Source organism: Cottoperca gobio, unplaced genomic scaffold, assembly GCF_900634415.1.
Source record: "Cottoperca gobio unplaced genomic scaffold, fCotGob3.1 fCotGob3_381arrow_ctg1, whole genome shotgun sequence".
Classification (NCBI taxonomy): domain Eukaryota; kingdom Metazoa; phylum Chordata; class Actinopteri; order Perciformes; family Bovichtidae; genus Cottoperca; species Cottoperca gobio.
Genome location: NW_021166974.1, coordinates 60612 through 81197, shown reverse-complemented (window position 1 = coordinate 81197; position 20586 = coordinate 60612). Strand labels below are relative to the sequence as shown.

General features: G+C 41.9%; 1 protein-coding gene across 1 annotated transcript in view; it reads left to right on the top strand.

Moving 5' to 3' along the window:
- The window catches only part of grin3bb (glutamate receptor, ionotropic, N-methyl-D-aspartate 3Bb), a 64473-nt gene that overhangs the window by 21907 nt on the left and 21980 nt on the right, over nt 1-20586 (top strand). Inside the window, exon 2 of the mRNA XM_029427834.1 lies at nt 19034-19674. Within this exon, the coding sequence (XP_029283694.1) occupies nt 19034-19674 (641 nt within the window). The remainder of the gene's footprint in view (nt 1-19033; nt 19675-20586) is intronic.

The window sequence follows — 20586 nt, the reverse complement described above, 5'->3', positions numbered from 1 at the left end:
GCTCCGATTCTCCGGCCAATCTCTCGCTCCATTGTCCCCTCACTCGCGAACAAGACCCCGAGGTACTTGAACTCCTTCACTTGGGGTAATGGCTCATTCCCTACCCGGAGTAGGCAATCCACCGGTTTCCTGCTGAGAGCCATGGCCTCAGATTTGGAGGTGCTGATCCTCATCCCAACCGATGATGCCATAAGGACCACATCATCTGCAAAGAGCAGCGCTGAGATCCTCAGGTCACTGAACTGCAACCCCTCTCCTCCACGACTACGCCTCGATATCCTATCCATGAAAATCACGAACAGGATTGGTGATAAAGCGCAGCCCTGTCGGAGGCCAACATTCACAGGAAACGAGTCCGACTTACTGCCGAGTATCCGGACACAACTCTCGCTTTGGGCGTACAGGGATTGGATGGCCCTCAAAAGTGACCCCCTCACCCCATACTCCCGCAGCACCTCCCACAGTATCACCCGGGGGACCCGGTCATACGCCTTCTCCAGATCCACAAAACACATGTAGACTGGTTGGGTGTACTCCCAGGCCCCCTCCAGGATCTTGTAAAGAGTTGGTCTGTTGTTCCATGACCAGGACGGAATCCGCATTGTTCCTCTTCAATCAGAGGTTCAACTACCGGCCGAACCCTCCTTTCCAGTACCTTGGAGTAGACTTTACCAGGGAGGCTGAGAAGTGTGATACCCCTGTAGTTGGCACACACTCTCTGGTCCCCCTTTTTAAATAGGGGAACCACCACCCCGGTCTGCCAACCCCTAGGCACTGTCCCAGACTTCCACGCAATGTTGACGAGGCGTGTCAACCAAGACAGCCCCTCAACACCCAAAGCCTTCAGCATTTCTGGACGGATCTCATCAACCCCTGCGGCTTTGCCACTGTGGAGTTGTTTGACTACCTCAGTGACTTCCATCAGGGAAATTGACGATGATCCCCCATCAGCTTCCAGCTCTGCCTCAACCATAGAGGGCGTGTTAGTCGTATTCAGGAGTTCCTCAAAGTGCTCCTTCCAGCGGCCGATAACCTTCTCAGTTGAAGTCAGCAGGGTCCCACCCTTGCTGTACACAGCTTGGATGGTTCCTCGCTTCCCCCTCCTGAGGTGCCGGATGGTTTTCCAGAAGCACCTTGGTGCCGACCGAAAGTCCTTCTCCATAGTTTCTCCAAACTTCTCCCACACCCGCTGCTTTGCCTCTGACACGGCAGAAGCTGCCGCCCTTCTAGTCCTTCGATACCCTGCAACTGTTTCCGGAGTCCTCCCGGATAACATAACCCGGAAGGACTCCTTCTTCAGTCGGACGGCTTCCCTGACCACCGGGGTCCACCACGGTGTTCGAGGGTTACCGCCCCTTGAGGCACCTAAGACCTTGAGACCACAGCTCATCACCGCAGCTTCAGCAATAGAGGTTTTGAACATCGCCCACTCAGGTTCAATGCCCCCAACCTCCACAGGGATAGCTGCACTACCCGTTTGGGTTTACCAGGTCTGTCCAGAGTCTTCCCCCACCCCTTGATCCAACTCACCACCAGATGGAGATCAGTCGACAGCTCCGCCCCTCTCTTCACCCGAGTGTCCAAAACATGCGGCCTCAGATCAGATGATACGATTACGAAATCGATCATTGACCTTTGGCCTAGGGTGCTCTGGTACCACGTGCACTTATGAGCATCCTTATGTTCGAACATGGTGTTTGTTATGGCCATTCCATGACTAGCACAGAAGTCCAACAACAAACGACCGTTCGGGTTTAGATCAGGGAGGCCCTTCCTCCCAATCACGCCTCTCCAGGTGTCTCCATCGTTTCCCACGTGTGCGTTGAAGTCTCCCAGCAAGACTACGGAGTCCCCTACTGGAGCCCCCTGCAGGGCTCCATTCAGGGTCTCCAAGAAGGCCGAATACTCAGAACTGCGGTTTGGGGCATAGGCACAAACAACAGTCAGAGTTTTCCCCCCCATAACCCGAAGGCGTAGGGAGGCGACCCTCTCGTCCACCGGGATAAACTCCAACGTAGCGGCGCTCAGCCGGGGGCTAGTGAGTATCCCCACCTCGGCCCGACGCCTCACACCTTGGGCAACTTCGGAGAAGAATAGAGTCCAACCCCTATCCAGGAGTACGGTTCCAGAGCCAAGACTGTGCGTGGAGGTAAGCCCCACCAGATCCAACTGGTAGCGATCCACCTCCCGCACTAGTTCCAGCTCCTTCCCCCACAGAGAGGTGATGTTCCACGTCCCCAGAGCCCAGCCTCTGCTGCCCGGGTCTGGTCCGTCGAGGTCCCTGACCATCACTGCCACCCGTGTGACAGCGCACCCGACCCCAGCGGTTTTTCCCATGAGTGGTGGGCCCACAGGATGGATGGATGGGAGGCATATATATATATATATATTACATACATATATATATATATTTTTTTTTACACATATATATATATATATATATTTTACATATATATATATATATATATATATATATATATATATATATATATATATATATATTACATACATATATATATATATATATATATATGTTATATATATGTAATATATATATATATATGTAATATATATATATATGTAATATATATATATATAGATTACATATATATATATATGTCACATATATATATATGTAAAAAAATTAAAAAAATATATATGTATGTAATATATATATATATAAAATATATATATATGTAATATATATATATATAAATATATATATATATATATATATATATATATATATAAAATATATATATATATATAAAAAATATACATTCCTTAATTCATAAGTTAAATCTTCTCTCTCTCTCTCTATATATATATATATATATATATATATATATATATATATATATGTAAAATATATATACAGGACTGTCTCAGAAAATTAGAATATTGTGATAAAGTTCTTTATTTTCTGTAATGCAATTAAAAAAACAAAAATGTCATACATTCTGGATTCATTACAAATCAACTGAAATATTGTAAGCCTTTTATTATTTTAATATTGCTGATTATGGCATACAGCTTAAGAAAACTCAAATATCCTATCTCTAAATATTAGAATATCATGAAAAAGTATACTAGTAGGGTGTTCAACGAATCACTTGAATCGTCTAATTAACTCGAAACACCTGCAAGGGTTTCCTGAGCCTTGAAAAACACTCAGCTTGGTTCAGTAAACTAAATCACAAGTATGGGGAAGACTGCTGATCTGACTGCTGTCCAGAGGACCATCATTGATACCCTCCATCAGGAGGGTAAGACACAAAAAGAAATGTCTCAAAGAGCAAGCTGTTCACAGAGTGCAGTTTCAAAGCACATCCACAAAAAGTCTGTTGGAAGGGGGAAATGTGGCAGGAAACGCTGCACAACCAAGAGAGATGACCGCAGCCTTAACAGCATTGTGAAGAAGAGTCGCTTCCAGAATTTGGGGGAGCTTCAAAGACAGTGGACTGAAGCTGGAGTCCAGGTATTAAAGGGTGGAAAAAGTAGAAGAACTCGGAGCTTGAATGTCTATTCAAAACAGCAATCCTCTAGTTCAATCGATATATTTATTAACGTGATAAGTCAAACATAGAAAATACTCTCAGCTGAGGACACAATTCGCATCGCCGTGTCCATAGACTGCATGGCTCATAGAGCCCCCATGTTGCTGTCTCACGGCTCCGCTCCAGTGTGTCCAAAGAGTCGTAAAACATGTGGCTAAATACATGGAGTAGGCGTTGACCTTCTCCTCATTGGTCCCAGTTTGGCGCCAACACGCTCCTCCGTCAGCAGTCAGGAAGTAATGGTTTGTTGACCCGTTTTCTTAAAGGGGAAGTGCCCCTATTATGTTTGTAATACACTCAGTGCAGAAAATACATAATTGCGCAGAAACATATTCGTAGTGTAGATATATATATATATATATATATTGATTGAGGTAAACAAATACATATGATAGTCTTTCCAATGTGGATTAATACAATTTAGGATTAATTTACCTGACAGTATCAAAAGCCACTGTTCACAGATGTGTCCGGGAAATGGGCTACAATAGCCGTATTCCCATGGTCAAGCCACTTCTGAACTCAAGACAACGGAAGAAGCGTCTGACTTGGGCTATGGAAAAGAAGCACTGGACAGTTGCAGAGTGGTCCAAAGTCCTCTTTTCAGACGAAAGCAAGTTTTGTATTTCATTTGGAAGTCAAGGCGCCAGAGTCTGGAGAAAGGCTGGAGAGGAGCAAAATCCAAGTTGCTTGAAATCCAGTGTGAAGTTCCCACAGTCAGCGATGGTTTGGGGAGCCATGTCAGCTGCTGGTGTTGGTCCACTGTGTTTCATCAAGCCCAGAGTAAATGCAGCTGTGTACCAAGAGATTTTAGAGCACTACATGCTTCCGTCTGCTGAAAAGCTCTATGGAGATGAGGAATTCATTTTCCAGCATGATCTGGCACCTGCCCACAGTGCCAAAACCACCAGTAACTGGTGTACTGACCATGGCATTACTGTCCTCGATTGGCCTGCCAATTCCCCTGACCTGAACCCCATAGAGAATATGTGGGGTATTGTGAAGAAGAAGCTGAAAGACACCAGACCCAACAATGCTAATGAGCTAAAGGCCGCTATTGAAGCATCCTGGGCATCCATAACACCTCAGCAATGCCACAGGCTGATTGCCTCCATGCCACGCCGCATTGATGCAGTAATCCGTGCAAAAGGATTCCCAACCAAGTACTGAGTGCATTAATGGACATTTTCAAATGTTTGATTTTGTTTTGCTGTTATAAATCTTTTTTTTTTACTTGGTCTGAGGAACTATTCTAATTTTTTGAGATAGGATTTTTGAGTTTTCTTAAGCTGTAAGCCATAATCAGCAATATTAAAATAATAAAAGGCTTGCAATATTTCAGTTGAGTTGTAATGAATCCAGAATGCATGACATTTTTGTTTTTTTAATTGCATTACAGAAAATAAAGAACTTTATCACAATATTCTAATTTTCTTAGACAGTCCTGTATGTATGTATATATATATATATATATATATATATATAGAGAGAGAGAGAGAGAGAAGATTTAACTCTTTATGAATTAAGGAATGTAGTGACGATGTGTTCAGATCATGCGGGACAAACAAGAACTACCAGCTTCCAGTTTGTAATGAATTCAGTTCACGTCCATCAACAAACACACACACACCGAGTCCTGAGCTGCCTTCAGGCTCTGACACGTTGGTGAGAAACATTTCCAACAGATAACAGGAATAAGAAATATTTATATTCAGAATAAAGACTAAAGTAGGTTACAGACACACACACACACACACACACACACACACAGACACAGACACACACACACAAACAAACTCTTCACCTGATGTCAAGGTCGTTACTTCTGCTCAGTAAATCACTAAAATCTTCACAGAAAATTAATACAAATGTTTGATGTTACGTCACAGACGCGGCGCGGCCACAGCAGCCTCGTCAACACGATGAAGCGGATGAGAAAACGTTACTTGGTCCAGTGAATGAAAGTTTACATTAATAAACTCCCGGATGTAACTGTTGATGCTCTGTTCTGTATGATTCCTGCAGCAAAGAATGTTCGAACCATCGGAGAACTTCAAGCTGAAATATATATATATATATATATATAGATAGATAGATAGATATAAATATCACCTCAACGCAAAGCACTTAGCAGTTAGCTCGGAGCTAGCTAGCACCGCTGCTGATGCTAAAGTGAGCGACCCTTCTCGTCATCTCTTGATCAGGCGTTCAGACGCAGAATGAGTCAGTCTACCTGAGACACATTAACAATGTGTGCAATGAAAGATGTTATGCCAGATTTGAAATTGCACTTTATGTCAAACTGATGGTCTGTGTGTTATGGGTAAGTCCAGGGGAGACCCAGGCGCAGAACACCAGACTCTGGAAACGGAGTATATTAAAATAGTTTATTATAGGATTCTTCCCCAGTGGAAAGATGGTGAGAGAAAATGGCAAAGCAGGCAGGCAGGCGGGTAGACAGACAGAGGAGTTGAACGACGAAGTATGTAGTGATCCTGAGAAGAGCAAGAAGTCTGGTTACACACAGAACTCAAGGTAAACTCAGATAGCATCTACTGCGCTGCTGAGATCAAAGCTACCGGGGTAGTTGATACAACAATCTGGCGATGAGTGGCTGGAAGACCGGGGTAGATAAACTTCTGGGATGAGTTGATTATAGACAGGTGAGCAGATTGGAGTTGATGAGTTGAATGAGAGCAGCTGCTAAAGTCTTAGGCCGCACCCATGCCACATACACACACACACACACACACACACACACACACACACTCTGCTAAATGACCTGTAATGTAATGTAATGATGTCAAACCCAATTGTTTTCAGTGTACAGCAAAAATAAAGGAATTGTCCTCGCTGTTCTAATAGGTTTGGTATACTGTATATATGTATATATGTATATTAGGGCTGTCGAATTAACGCGTTATTTTCGATTAATTATTAATCACAGAAAACAAAACGTGTTAAAAATATTAACGCAGATTAATCATGCTCCTAGATGCCCCTGACCTTTGAGCACGGAGCTCTGACAGCCTCCTCCGTCCCCTCCCGACACATGGAGCTCAGAAAGCACGGAGTACGGAGCTCTGACAGTAAATATTGTTATATGCGATTAATATCGCGATTAATTCATCACAAAGCTTGTAATTAATTAGATTCATTTTTTTAATCGCTTGACAGCCCTAATATATATACATATATATGTGTTTGTAAAGTCCTACCTGTTATTCTCACTTCCTGTTTGTGAGTTTGTAAGTGTAAGCCTTCACAAACATTTATTAATTCTCTTTGATCAGCAAGGATTAAACCGACACGTCTGAGACTGAGAGCAGCTTTACGTCAACACACACACACAACACATCTGTACAACTTCCACACACAAAAAAAACATCTGTACAACACCTACAAACACAACAGATCTGTACTGGATATTGGATTTTTTCTATGTTGTTTCTCCTGTACATACGTCATCTATTGCACGTCTGTCCGTCCTGGGAACTTCCTGCTGGAGGTCGGTAACTTCCTGCTGGAGGTCCGTACCTACACTGAGAGTGACCTGAAAACTCAACATGAAGCTGGTGTTCGTCTTTCGGCAGTGATTTAATGAGTTATTATGTTCTCCTTTTTATACGGATTATGAGACAATGGGCACAGACATGAAAAGCCCCTCCCCATACATAACAAGAGCCACAAACACACATCTTTGTTGTTGTTCTGCATCTCTTTGTAGAAAATCTTACAGACAAAGACTGTAGGACAGAGTGACAGACAGACAGAGAGACAGACAGACAGACAGACAGGCATGTCTGTGTCGGAGAATTATTTCATTTCTGTAATTGGACGGCACTATCAGACTGTAACCCCTCCCCCTCACTAATCTCACACACACAGACACACACCTCTTTCTTCTATTAAAGTCCAGCAGCAGCTGAGGAGCTCGATAATGAAATCTGCTCTCTGGTGAAACTCAACATCCTTTGTCCTTAATTCTTATTTGAAGCTTCTGCGGTTTCTGGAGAAAATAAATATTATTTTTTAACCCTAACCCTAACCCTATATAAAATTCATGTTAGGCTATATGTTTTTCCTGCGGTGGGCGCTACTACACACATTACTACATTTTTACATTAACAATTTATCGTACGACATATGGACATGACCTCGATCATTCATCATCATTAATGCCTTTTATACATTCTGGGAGCGCAGTGCTCTAGTTGGGTTATAAGGTACTATGAGATCTTATAAGAATGGCTTTGTAAGTCAGAAGGATTTAAAATTCTGTTCTGGATTTTATCAGGAACCAGTGCAGAGCAGCTAATACAGGAGTAATATGATCCTGCCTTATAGTTCTTGTCAATACACGTGCCGCAGTATTTTGGATCAACTGAAGAGTCTTAAGTAGCAGGACATCCAAGTTTTTATGTCCTTCAGGCTTGAACTTTAGCTAATTGATTGGTTTCATCTGGTTTAATTGATAGATATAATTGGGTATCATCCACATAACAATGAAAGTTTATAGAGTGGTTCCTTATAGTATTGCCTAAAGGAAGCATAAACAAAGTGAATAGAATCTGTCCAAGTACAGAACCCTGCGGAACTCCAAGACTGACTTTGGCTGGAATGGAGGATTCATCGTTAATATGTACAAACTGAGATCGCTCAGACAGATGGGACTTAAACAGCTTAGTGTTCCTTTAAGGCAGAGGTCTTCAACAGGGGGTCTGCGACCCCTAGAGGAGTCCGCGGAGGTACTGCAGGGGGGGTCGCAAAATCTTTGGTTGATTAGACAATTTATAAAAATAATTAAAATTAGGTGTGTGCTCCCGACACACACACCTACAGTCAAAGACAGAGCGGAGGAAAAGAGTGGAGTGAACTAAAAAGAAATATCCACGCCACGCACGCCCCCCCCCCCCCCCCCCTTGTTGCACGAACCTAAACCTAGCAATAAACCTGGAAAGAACCAGGAAACACTGATGTTTATACATGGCACTAGGCCCAGTTACATATAAAACAGAATCTTATACAATATTTATAGCAGGGGGTCCAGGATCTGACAGAGGCCTATAGCTTCACAGTACATTTTCTCTTCAATATATATATTTTAAACAGTGTAGATATTTTTTATATAAATAGTACATTTATATTTTAAGTACATATTTTATTTTTCTGCATCAGCACCACGACACTTTTATAAATATTTATGACCACTTATTCAGTCAACTTTTTACAGTAAGCTAGTACAACGAAATTTCATTTGAATTGTACATTGTATATAGCTTGAAATGGCAATAAAGTTCTTTGATTTGAATCAAGAACTCTGGATCAAAACTTTTAAGAAGTGGTTTTATTACAGATAATGTAAAGGATTGTGGTACAAACCCAGATAATAGAAACAGGTTAATCATATTTAATAACGAGGTGTTAATTTAAACTTCTTTAGGCAGCTTAGTCTCAGAGACAGGTTGATGGCTTAGACGACGAAATTGTTGAAGTTTAGATTTCAGTCCTGATACTATGGTAGTACCACAAGTCTTCAGGTTCTGGTTCAGCATGGTAAGGGTCTGACCTGCGGGCTGTTCTATAATACCTGTTGAGGACCCCTGACTGCAGAAGTCCTTGTGGCTCCATGAGCTGGTGTTCTGGATCTGATTTATCCTCATCTCCCGACTGCAGACATTAATGTCCATAAGACTTTCACTGATCTTTAATAACTGCTGAACGTCTTTTTATCTTTCTGTTATTGTCTGTCGTTTCAGAGCTGTGAACAAAAATAATTTCTGTTTATTTATCTTCACCTCATCATCCAAGTGTGTGTGTGTGTGCGTGTGTGTGTCGGTCACGCTCTGTAACATTTGGAGATGGAACTGGCAGGCTGCCATGTTTACCCAGCATGCATCAGTGCTGTAATGTCTGTGACCTTCAGTTAATTCAATCTACAAAAACAATTACATCATCTGACCTTTGACCTACTTTCTTCTCCAAACAGATCGCTCCTACAGAACCAGAGTTATTTTATATTTTTACAGAACAGAGAAAGTGTTTACTGAAGCTTTGATACGGCTCCGTGTTTAAGTACAGACACTATAGGGTAAACATTTAACAAAAAGATATCACTTCATAAATCAGAAAATATTGTCAAGCCTTAATCAAAATCCATTTCTCCATGTTTTTAGTGAAATGTGATAAGAATTAGGCTCTGAATGGTAAATGAATAAACCTCAGATGGTAGGGATGTCACAAGAACTTTGGTACAGCTGTTAGCTGTTAGCTATGGCAGCACAGGTCTGCTTGGCTAAATAACAGAGCTAACTGCTAAAGCTTATTTGGTTTGGCTTATTTGAAGCTATTGTTCTGCACTTAAAGGATTTCACCCATTTGAACCTGATGTACTTGTAAGATTCTTGCTGTTCGGAGTTTTATCCTCATGATTGTTTGCATTTATTATCGCTTTGGACAAAGGTGTCAGCTAAATGAACTGTAATGTAATTTAATGCATTAAGCCACATTATGATGCATTCAAGCTCTATTCAATAAAACTTTGTATTGGGCGAAGGTAAAAAATCTAAACTTATTGATACATTTTGTATAAAAACATAACACATTTTGTGTTATGGAAGATAAATATTGAGCAGTACAACGATTGGGCGGAGCACTGATTGGCAGGGATTGGGTGGAGCAGTGAATGGTGGAGCAGGTATATTATAATATTAAACAACAATATTAAAAGAGATATTACACGACATCTATTGCACGTCTGTCCGTCCTGGGAGAGGGATCCCTCCTCAGTTGCTCTCTCTGAGGTTTCTTCCATTTTTCCCCCTTTAATTGTGGGGTTTCTTTTAGGAAGTTTCTCCTTGTGCGATGTGAGGGTCTAAGGACAGAGGGTCTGAGGACAGAGGGTCTAAGGACAGAGGGTCTAAGGACAGAGGGTGTCGTAACCTGTACAGTCTGTAAAGACCACTGAGACAAATGTATAATTTGTGATATTGGGCTATACAAATAAATTTGAATTTGAATTTGAATGTATATAAATATAGTTTGATAGTAAGCGAGTTGCTGCTCAATATATATTACAGGTCATTTAGCAGACGCTCTTCACTGTAAGTCACTCTTATCCAGAGCGACTTACAGTGAACGCCTGCAACTCAGGGTTAAGTACCTTGCTCAGGGGTACAATGATGGCAGCCTGGTATTGAACTCACAACCTTCTGGTTTGGAAGGCGTACCACCAGACCACTCAATCACAGTCTCTCAATGTTTCCTGTTGTCTCCTCCCGGTACTCTCTCTGGTTGTTTGCCACGATGCGTTCAGGGTCCTCGGGACAAAGAGAGCGAGCTGCTTAGGGTCTGGATCTCTGGGGGGGTGCAGAGCTCGCCAAAGAAACCCGATTGATATTTAATCTAAAGGTCAGCCTTCATCATCTTCAACTTCATTTAAACTCTTCAGAGAGAAGAAGAAATCACATTCAGATCCGATGTTACATCTACACAGAGTTAATTCAAAATACAAAAAATATTCAATATATATTCAACATATATCAAATATACATATATACGCTGACTGTAGTTTACAGGTGTAATGATGTATACAGCTTGCAGGGGGCGCTGACTGTAGTTTACAGGTGTAATGATGTATACAGCCTGTAGGGGGCGCTGACTGTAGTTTACAGGTGTAATGATGTATACAGCTTGCAGGGGACGCTGACTGTAGTTTACAGGTGTAATGATGTATACAGGCTGTAGGGGGCGCTGACTGTAGTTTACAGGTGTAATGATGTATACAGCCTGTAGGGGGCGCTGACTGTAGTTTACAGGTGTAATGATGTTTACAGCCTGTAGGGGGCGCTGACTATTTTACAGGTGTAATGATGTATACAGCCTGTAGGGGGCGCTGACTGTAGTTTACAGGTGTAATGATGTATACAGCCTGTAGGGGGCGCTGACTGTAGTTTACAGGTGTAATGATGTATACAGCCTGTAGGGGGCGCTGACTGTAGTTTACAGGTGTAATGATGTTTACAGCCTGTAGGGGGCGCTGACTGTAGTTTACAGGTGTAATGATGTGTACAGCCTGCAGGGGGCGCTGACTGTAGTTTACAGGTTTAATGATGTATACAGCCTGCAGGGGGCGCTGACTGTAGTTTACAGGTGTAATGATGTATACAGCCTGTAGGGGGCGCTGACTGTAGTTTACAAGTGTAATGATGTATACAGCCTGTAGGGGGCGCTGACTGTAGTTTACAGGTGTAATGATGTATACAGCCTGTAGGGGGCACTGACTGTAGTATACAGCCTGTAGGGGGCGCTGACTGTAGTTTACAGGTGTAATGATGTATACAGCCTGTAGGGGGCGCTGACTGTAGTTAACAGGTTAAATCAAATCAAATCAAATTTATTTGTATAGCCCAATATCACAAATTATACATTTGTCTCAGTGTGCTTTACAGACTGTACAGGTTACGACATCCTCTGTCCTTAGACCCTCGCATCGCACAAGGAAAAACTTCCTAAAAGAAACCCCAAAATTAAAGGGGAAAAAATGGAAGAAACCTCAGGGAGAGCAACTGAGGAGGGATCCCTCTCCCAGGACGGACAGACGTGCAATAGATGTCGTGTGTACAGGATAAACAACATAGTACAAATACAACATTTGACAGAAATTATGTTGTGTTGGAAAAAAAAGAAATAGAAAGTATGGATGAATCCAGGAAAATGTCAATAAGGCTTCCCGGTGTCCAGCAGGACCAGGTCAGCAGGCGCTGTCACGATTCATGATCCTGACGTAAACTTTATCAGTGGCAACTTGCCACATGAGAGACAGACACTCCGGGGATGATACCCCGGATGATGAGTTAGTAACATACATTTACATAAATGCATACAGATAGAGAGGGAGAAGAAGAGAGAGGGAGGGGAGGAGAGAGGAAGAGAAGGAAGAGAGCAGGGAGGTGTCCCCCGGCAGTCTAAGCCTATAGCAGCATAACTAGGGGCTGATCCAGGGCAAACCTGAGCCAGCCCTAACTATAAGCTTTATCAAAAAGGAAAGTTTTTAGCCTACTCTTAAATGTGGAGAGTGTGTCTGCCTCCCGAACACAAACTGGAAGCTGGTTCCACTGGAGAGGAGCTTGATAGCTGAAGGCTCTGGCTCCCATTGTACTCTTAGAGACTCTAGGAACCATAAGTAACCCTGCAGTCTGGGAGCGTAATGCTCTAGTTGGTTTATAAGGTACTATGAGATCTTTAAGATATGCTGGAGCCTGACCATTAATTGATTTGTAAGTCAGGAGAAGGATTTTGAATTCTATTCTGTATTTTACCGGGAGCCAGTGCAGTGCAGCTAATACAGGAGTAATATGATCCCGTTTCCTTGTTCTAGTCAATACACGTGCCGCTGCATTTTGGATCAACTGAAGAGTCTTAAGCGACTTTTTGGGACAACCTGATAACAATGAGTTGCAGTAATCCAGCCTTGAAGTAACAAATGCATGGACTAGTTTTTCTGCATCATTTTGAGACAGGATGTGTCTTATTTTTGCAATGTTACGTAGATGAAAGAAGGCAGTCCTTGAGATTTGTTTTATGTGGGAGTTAAACGACAGATCTTGATCAAAGATGACGCCAAGATTCCTTATAGTGGTGCTGGAGGCCAAGTTAATGCCATCCAGAGCGTCTATGTCATTAGAAAATGCGTTTCGGAGGCGTTTAGGGCCAAGTATAATAACTTCAGTTTTGTCTGTGTTTAACATCAAAAAGTTGCTAGACATCCAAGTTTTTATGTCCTTAAGACATGCTTGAAGTTTAGCCAATTGATTGGTTTCATCTGGTTTAATTGATAGATATAATTGGGTATCATCCGCATAACAATGAAAGTGTATAGAGTGGTTCCTTATAATATTGCCCAAAGGAAGCATATATAAGGTGAATAGAATCGGTCCAAGTACAGAACCCTGCGGAACTCCAAGACTGACTTTGGCTGTCATGGAGGATTTATCGTTAACAAGTACAAATTGAGATCGCTCAGATAAATAGGACTTGAACCAGTTTAGTGCGGTTCCTTTTATGCCAACACAATGTTCCAGTCTCTGCAGTAGAATGTCCTGATCAACAGTGTGGAAAGCAGCACTGAGGTCTAACAAGACAAGAACAGAGACAAGTCCTTTGTCTGATGCCAATAGAATGTCATTGGTAACTTTCACCAGTGCCGTCTCTGTGCTATGATGAACTCTAAATCCAGATTGAAAAACCTCAAATAAACTATTATTATGTAAAAAGTCACACAACTGTTTTGCGACTGCTTTCTCAAGGATTTTAGCGAGAAAGGGTAGGTTAGATATCGGCCTATAGTTGGCTAAAACCTCTGGATCAAGGCTAGGCTTTTTAAGAAGTGGTTTTATTACAGCTACTTTAAAGGATTTTGGTACGTAGCCAGATAATAGAGACAGGTTGATCATATTTAATAACGAAGTGTTAATTAAGGGTAAAACTTCTTTAAACAGTTTAGTTGGAATCGGGTCTAAAAGACAGGTTGATGGTTTAGAGGATGAGATAGATGAGGATGAGAGAGAAGTTAGTTGGTTAAGGTTGATTGGAGTAAAACAGTCTAGATATATTTCAGGAGTTACAGATGTTTTTAAAATTCCAACAGGTGTAATTATGTTTACAGCCTGTAGGGGGCGCTGACTGTAGTTTACAGGTGTAATGATGTATACAGCCTGCAGGGGCCGCTGACTGTAGTTTACAGGTGTAATGATGTATACAGCCTGCAGGGGGCGCTGACTGTAGTTTACAGGTGTAATGATGTATACAGCCTGTAGGGGGCGCTGACTGTAGTTTACAGGTGTAATGATGTATACAGCCTGCAGGGGGCGCTGATGGTAGTTTACAGGTGTAATGATGTATACAGCCTGCAGGGGGCGCTGACTGTAGTTTACAGGTGTAATGATGTATACAGCCTGCAGGGGGCGCTGATGGTAGTTTACAGGTGTAATGATGTATACAGCCTGTAGGGGGCGCTGATGGTAGTTTACAGGTGTAATGATGTATACAGCCTGCAGGGGGCGCTGATGGTAGTTTACAGGTGTAATGATGTATACAGCCTGCAGGGGGCGCTGACTGTAGTTTACAGGTGTAATGATGTATACAGCCTGTAGGGGGCGCTGACTAGTTTACAGGTGTAATGATGTATACAGCCTGCAGGGGGCGCTGACTGTAGTTTACAGGTGTAATGATGTATACAGCCTGTAGGGGGCGGTGACTGTAGTTTACAGGTGTAATGATGTATACAGCCTGTAGGGGGCGCTGACTGTAGTTTACAGGTGTAATGATGTATACAGCCTGTAGGGGGCGCTGACTGTAGTTTACAGGTGTAATGATGTATACAGCCTGTAGGGGGCGCTGACTGTAGTTTACAGGTCTAATGATGTATACAGCCTGTAGGGGGCGCTGACTGTAGTTTACAGGTCAAATCAAATCAAATCAAATTTATTTGTATAGCCCAATATCACAAATTATACATTTGTCTCAGTGTGCTTTACAGACTGTACAGGTTACGACATCCTCTGTCCTTAGACCCTCGCATCGCACAAGGAAAAACTTCCTAATGTATGTAATGTGTGTAATGTAATGATGTATATAGCATGTAGGGGTAGAATAATATACATTATATTGGTATTAAAGTAACTAAAGCTGTCAGATAAATGTAGTCACTGTGAGCTATCGGGCAGATGTTCTTCTGAAATCAGGTCTTTATAAACATCCACCTGAAGTTCACTCTGCAGGATCTCAGCGGACTGACGCTTCAGCTGCTGGCGTCCATCTTTGTTTCACATCATGTGACCCTGTAGTCACAGCAGAGGAAACGCTGACTTCACTTCCTGATGTTAAACACTGAACACCTCGTGCTGCTGTTTTGTAGCTTTCAGCTCAAATGTTAGAAAGTAAGAACATAAATAGTTTTTGTAGTTTTGTAGTTTTTGTAGTTTATTGTTTGGGCCATGTTGAGTTTAATGTTGGATTAGTTTAATTAAACAACACTTTCTGTTTTCTCTCTTCTCTGCAGGACGTGACATCCCTTTGTTTATGATTTTAATTAGTTTTTATTTATTGATACTGTCTCAGCTTCCTGTTCCAGATCTTTTGGTTTTATAATCTGTGAACTGGTTCAGCTGTGCAGCTGCAGAATGAAGTCTGAAAACAAATAGAATTAAATTTTGATTCAGGAACATTTAGTGTTTGTGAGGATTGAGAACATAAATCCTATCAACAGAAGGAAGTGACCTTTGACGTGGAGGATTATTGTTGTTGTCCTGTTTTTAGTTGCAGTGATTTCCTTCATTTCCCAGGATGCCCTGGGACAGAGCGACGCTGCGGGGCCGCCTGTGTTCAGCTGTGTCGAGCAGAAACAGAGACAAGGAGTCAGCAGGTTTTTATTTCTCCTTGGGAAACACTTCCTGCTTCATCTGCTGAAACACAAAAACTGTTATTAATAAAAGTTATTTTAATTCTTCTGTGTTGTTTCACCTGCACACAGACGAGTCAGTCAGTGTGAGGAAGAGACAGAGAGGCATGATGGGAAATTAACCTGAAAACTGAACAGATTTTCTGCTGTTTCTCCCGAAGCCCACAGGAAGAGCGTCGGGCCCGGAAGTGGCATGCCACTTCCTGATCCGTCACGGGGCCCAGAAAGACGTTTTAAAAGCAACATTATATTATATTTATATTATCGTCTGTCTGTGTGAGTGTATATCAAAAGAGCTTTTCGTAAGATGTGATTCGAACCGTCAAACACACTCTGATTGGACGTGGACGTTAACAGCTGACCTACAGGTGAAGCGTCCCAGCATGCATCAGGCTTCAGGTTGACATCCTCGCTCCTTGTGTCTCCTCTGCAACACGTTTCTCTTCTTGCAGTTTTGACACTTTAATTTCTCAAAGATCTGCCTGTCATCGCCATAACAACAGAGATGGCAACAACAGGACAGAGAATATAAAAATTATAAAACTTATTCCTGATTAAACATTTCTACAAGTAATTTAAAATCTTTGTTTCACATGCAAAGGTTTTACTATATTTAGTTTATAACATCTGTGCTGATAAAGTCTTTAAATCTGGTACAAACAGAATAACTTTGACATTTTTAGATCACATGAAAATCATCATATAATATTGTTTCTGCACGTGTGCATATGTTTGATGACTTGTTATGAGCTCATAGATAAACACTTGATTGGGTAATGAAATTATAATAAAAACAAAAAGACTAAATATAGTACGATAGAAAAACTCACTTTTCAGCCAAACGCTTCGACATGTTTATAAAATCTCTTCAGATTTGCGCTCTAAACACAGCCAACAAATATTTCAGCTGCGGATTAAATAAAACAACGGACTGAAGAGGAACGACCAGGTGGAGATTATTTCTGACAAAGTATAATCTCATCATGTAGTTTAGAGATGAAGACATGAATGAAATGTATTTGTAGAGCAGCTTTCATGCACTGAATAAACTGCTGAAATCAGCTGAAGTGGTCCTCCTGGTTCTTCTTCTCTACGTGATCTTCTTCTGCAGGAGGTGAAATGTAATCTGATCTTTATTTCCTGCAGTGTGGCAGCTTGTTATCGACGTGTCAGCTGCAGTTTGTCTGACGGGGAGATGTGAGCAGCGACTCATTTACAGACTAAATGAAAGTGTTTTCATGTCAGAGAGAAACAGGACGGTTTAATGTGAAACCTCTGAGACACGATCCACACGAGAAACAGAAAGATAATATTATAATTACTATTCTGAAATAAATATAAAAATACATGTGAAAATACTTAAATAAATACTCAGACTGGTTCTGCACTGATGTTTTGTGAAGGAACCGCAGAGACCTGCAGCGAGGCCAGTCTGCAGAAAAATAACGTGTGTCTGTCTCGTGTGTTTATCACACTTTCTTATTAATAACGTTTACATGCCACTGTAGTTTACTGCACAGTGGATTGTTTCTCCCACTCATCGTTAATAAATAAAGTAGCGAACTAAACTTATACTTCATATATTGTATCTTACAACCTCCACCAAAGTAAAAGCTGCAGCCTCAATGTTTCCATTTAACTGTAATGAATAACGTTCGGTGACACTAAGAAGCAAAAAGCTTGTAATAACCTCATGAGTTTGCTAGCTGTGCTAATGTCGTTCGCAAACTTATTTTAGCATTAGCACAACAACAACAAGGGAGAAAATGTAAACATTTTAATGTGATCCTGAAACATTAACGTTAGTTTTCTTATTTGCTGCTTGATGTTACCAAACTTAAGTTACAGTTATATGTAAATATTAAGTCTGTTTTATTCCCTTGGTGTTATTGGTGGAGGCTAATTCAAACTAACGAGCGCTAACGAGACGCTTCTCAAACCTTCTGTTCATCAGATCATTAAAGGTTTTGTGTATTAACCCGTTAACGCAGGTTTATGCAGAGAGGAGTTTATCTGCAGAAAGCTTGTTTTTATCTCAGACTCACTGGAGGCGTAAAGAACAGTTCACTTCTTTGTCCTCAGAGACGAAGGATCATAATGAAGACATGTTTCTGTTTCTGAACACTTTCATTTATTTAGCCGTCAATCGCTTGTTGGAGTCTGTTGTGTCATTTATAATTAATTCAGAGGTTTAAAGTTGTGTTTTGAATCTGAATGATGTGTTTTAATTAAGTGTGACTCGTACAGAGGGACCTTCAGGAAACATCCGTCAGCGTGCCGAGACTCTCGCAGCTTTATAAACTGTTCTCAGTATCCGTGAAACTACACATGTTGTTCCTTTAATTTAACCCTCAAGATACTGATGTGGCTGGATTATAGTTTGTATTATTAACTCAGAAGTTCAGTTTTCTCTGGATTCCCTGCATCAAGTCGGAAACATTGGTTTAGTTTGTTGAAAAAAACATATTTTTTGCTCCATATCCGACATATTTATCCAAACTTCAGAGAACTCAATATGCAGCATGATGGGATGTTTGTGTTTCTATTGTTGGTTCCCAAAGCGCTGCAGCCGTAGTGCTGATAAACGATGGTAACCAGGTTTAAGACACATGCAGGTATCAACCTCAGACACCCATGTGGCGCTATAATGAAAGGAAAATAATAAATTACTGCCCCACATATTCAAGCAAAGTCACCAACAGCACCACCATAAGGTCGGAGCCTCAGCATGAAATACATCTGTATTTCCATTTTAGCTATGGATTTATAGGTTCTCTATAAGTTCTCTGTTGGTTCTCCGTTGGTTCTCTTTTCTTTTGTGGATTTTCACACTCCAGAAACAGATTTGACCTCCAGACACCAGACAGGGTGTAATTATTGGACTTCTGATGTTTAATTTGACCTCTGATTCCCTCTGACATGTTGTTTTCTTCATGGTTCTCCTCCTGGCTCTCCACCTGGTTCTCCTCCTGGCTCTCCACCTGGTTCTTCTCCTGGTCCTCCTGGTCTTTTGCAGAACCGGTTCCACCTGCAGATGGCGATGGCGGTCCCAGAGTCCGGTCTGTCTAACTTGTTGCTGACGGTCCTAAAGCGGTCTGGTTGGAGGGAAGGAACCGTGGTTCTGTGTCGGGGCTGGGAGGAGGCCCGGGGTCTGCTGCGGCTCCTGGAGGGTGGGAGCTGGAGTGGTGCATCATGGGACGGCGGGGGCACCTGGCACGTGCGTGCCCTCCTGAATCTGACGCAGTTGGCGCATGACGACACTCAAATCCGCGACTTCCTGTCCCGACACTTCAGACAGAACCAGCCCTCGCCGGTGTCAGTGCTGCTGTTCGGAGCCGACCCGCAGTGCACGGCAGCAGTGTTGCGCAGCGCTCAGGACCTGGGCCTCACATTACCCATGGTGCACTGGGTGCTGGGCCAGCCACTCAGCCCCGACGCGCTGCACGCCATCGGGCTGCCTCTCGGTCTGTTGGCCTACGGTGAGGTGGAGAGGAAGCCGCTGGAGTTCTACGTCAGAGACGCCCTGCAGCTCGTCACCAGGGCAGTCGCCGCCGCCACGTTGGTGAGGCCGGACCTGGCTCTGATCCAGAACATGGTGAACTGCTACGACAAGCCCAACAAACACGAGCTGCCGTCCTCCGGACAGTACCTGTCTAGGTAACGAACAACCACACAAACTACATCGTTGTTATTATATTAGGATTATGTTCCGTTTTACACACAGACAGACAACACGAATAACAACAATTAAATTAAACAGTTAAACATGAAGTCATGGCTTTGTGGTCACACAATTAAAAGAAACATAACATATTGCTCCATCACCACCTGTCTGTCAGCAATAAATGAATGGATGAGCAATAATTTCTTAAAATTAAATGAGAACAAAACTGAAATCCTACTAGAAGGTCCTGTAACAAAAATAGAGATGATGCTGAATAACATGAGGAAACCTGAAGTTACAAGTCTTGGTGTTATCATAGACTCAGATCTAAGCTTTAAATCCCACATAAACAAGGTGACAAAAACATCATTCTTCCACCTTAGAAATATAGCTCAAATCCGACAATTTATAAATCAAAAGGATGCTGAAAAACTAAACTTTAGCCTTTTAATGGTGACTTATTATTATTATTATTATTATTATTATTATTATTATTATTATTATTATGTAATGCTGCTACTCTATGCCACTTTAAACTAATTTAAATGATTCCATTAATTTTAGCTATACCTGGTTTAACATTGAATGTGTAAAAGTAACTGAGATAAATTTCAGAGTGTGTATTTTTGAGAAACTTGAGATCAAATAGACTGTGTTACCACGGGAACAAGAGGAAGTTTCTCTGATAAATGTGTATTGGAGAAAAACTGGCTTTAACCGAAGGGAGTAAACCAGTTGAAGGGCCACAGGGGCCCATTGTTGATCTCATGCTTTCAAAATATGGCTCTGATAGTTTAAAACATTTACAAGAATGGTGATGAATGTGGTTTTCCGACAGGAGGGTCGTTAAGTACGGCACAGATACGGAAACAAGGCACAATACTCCAATGTTATTTTAGACTATT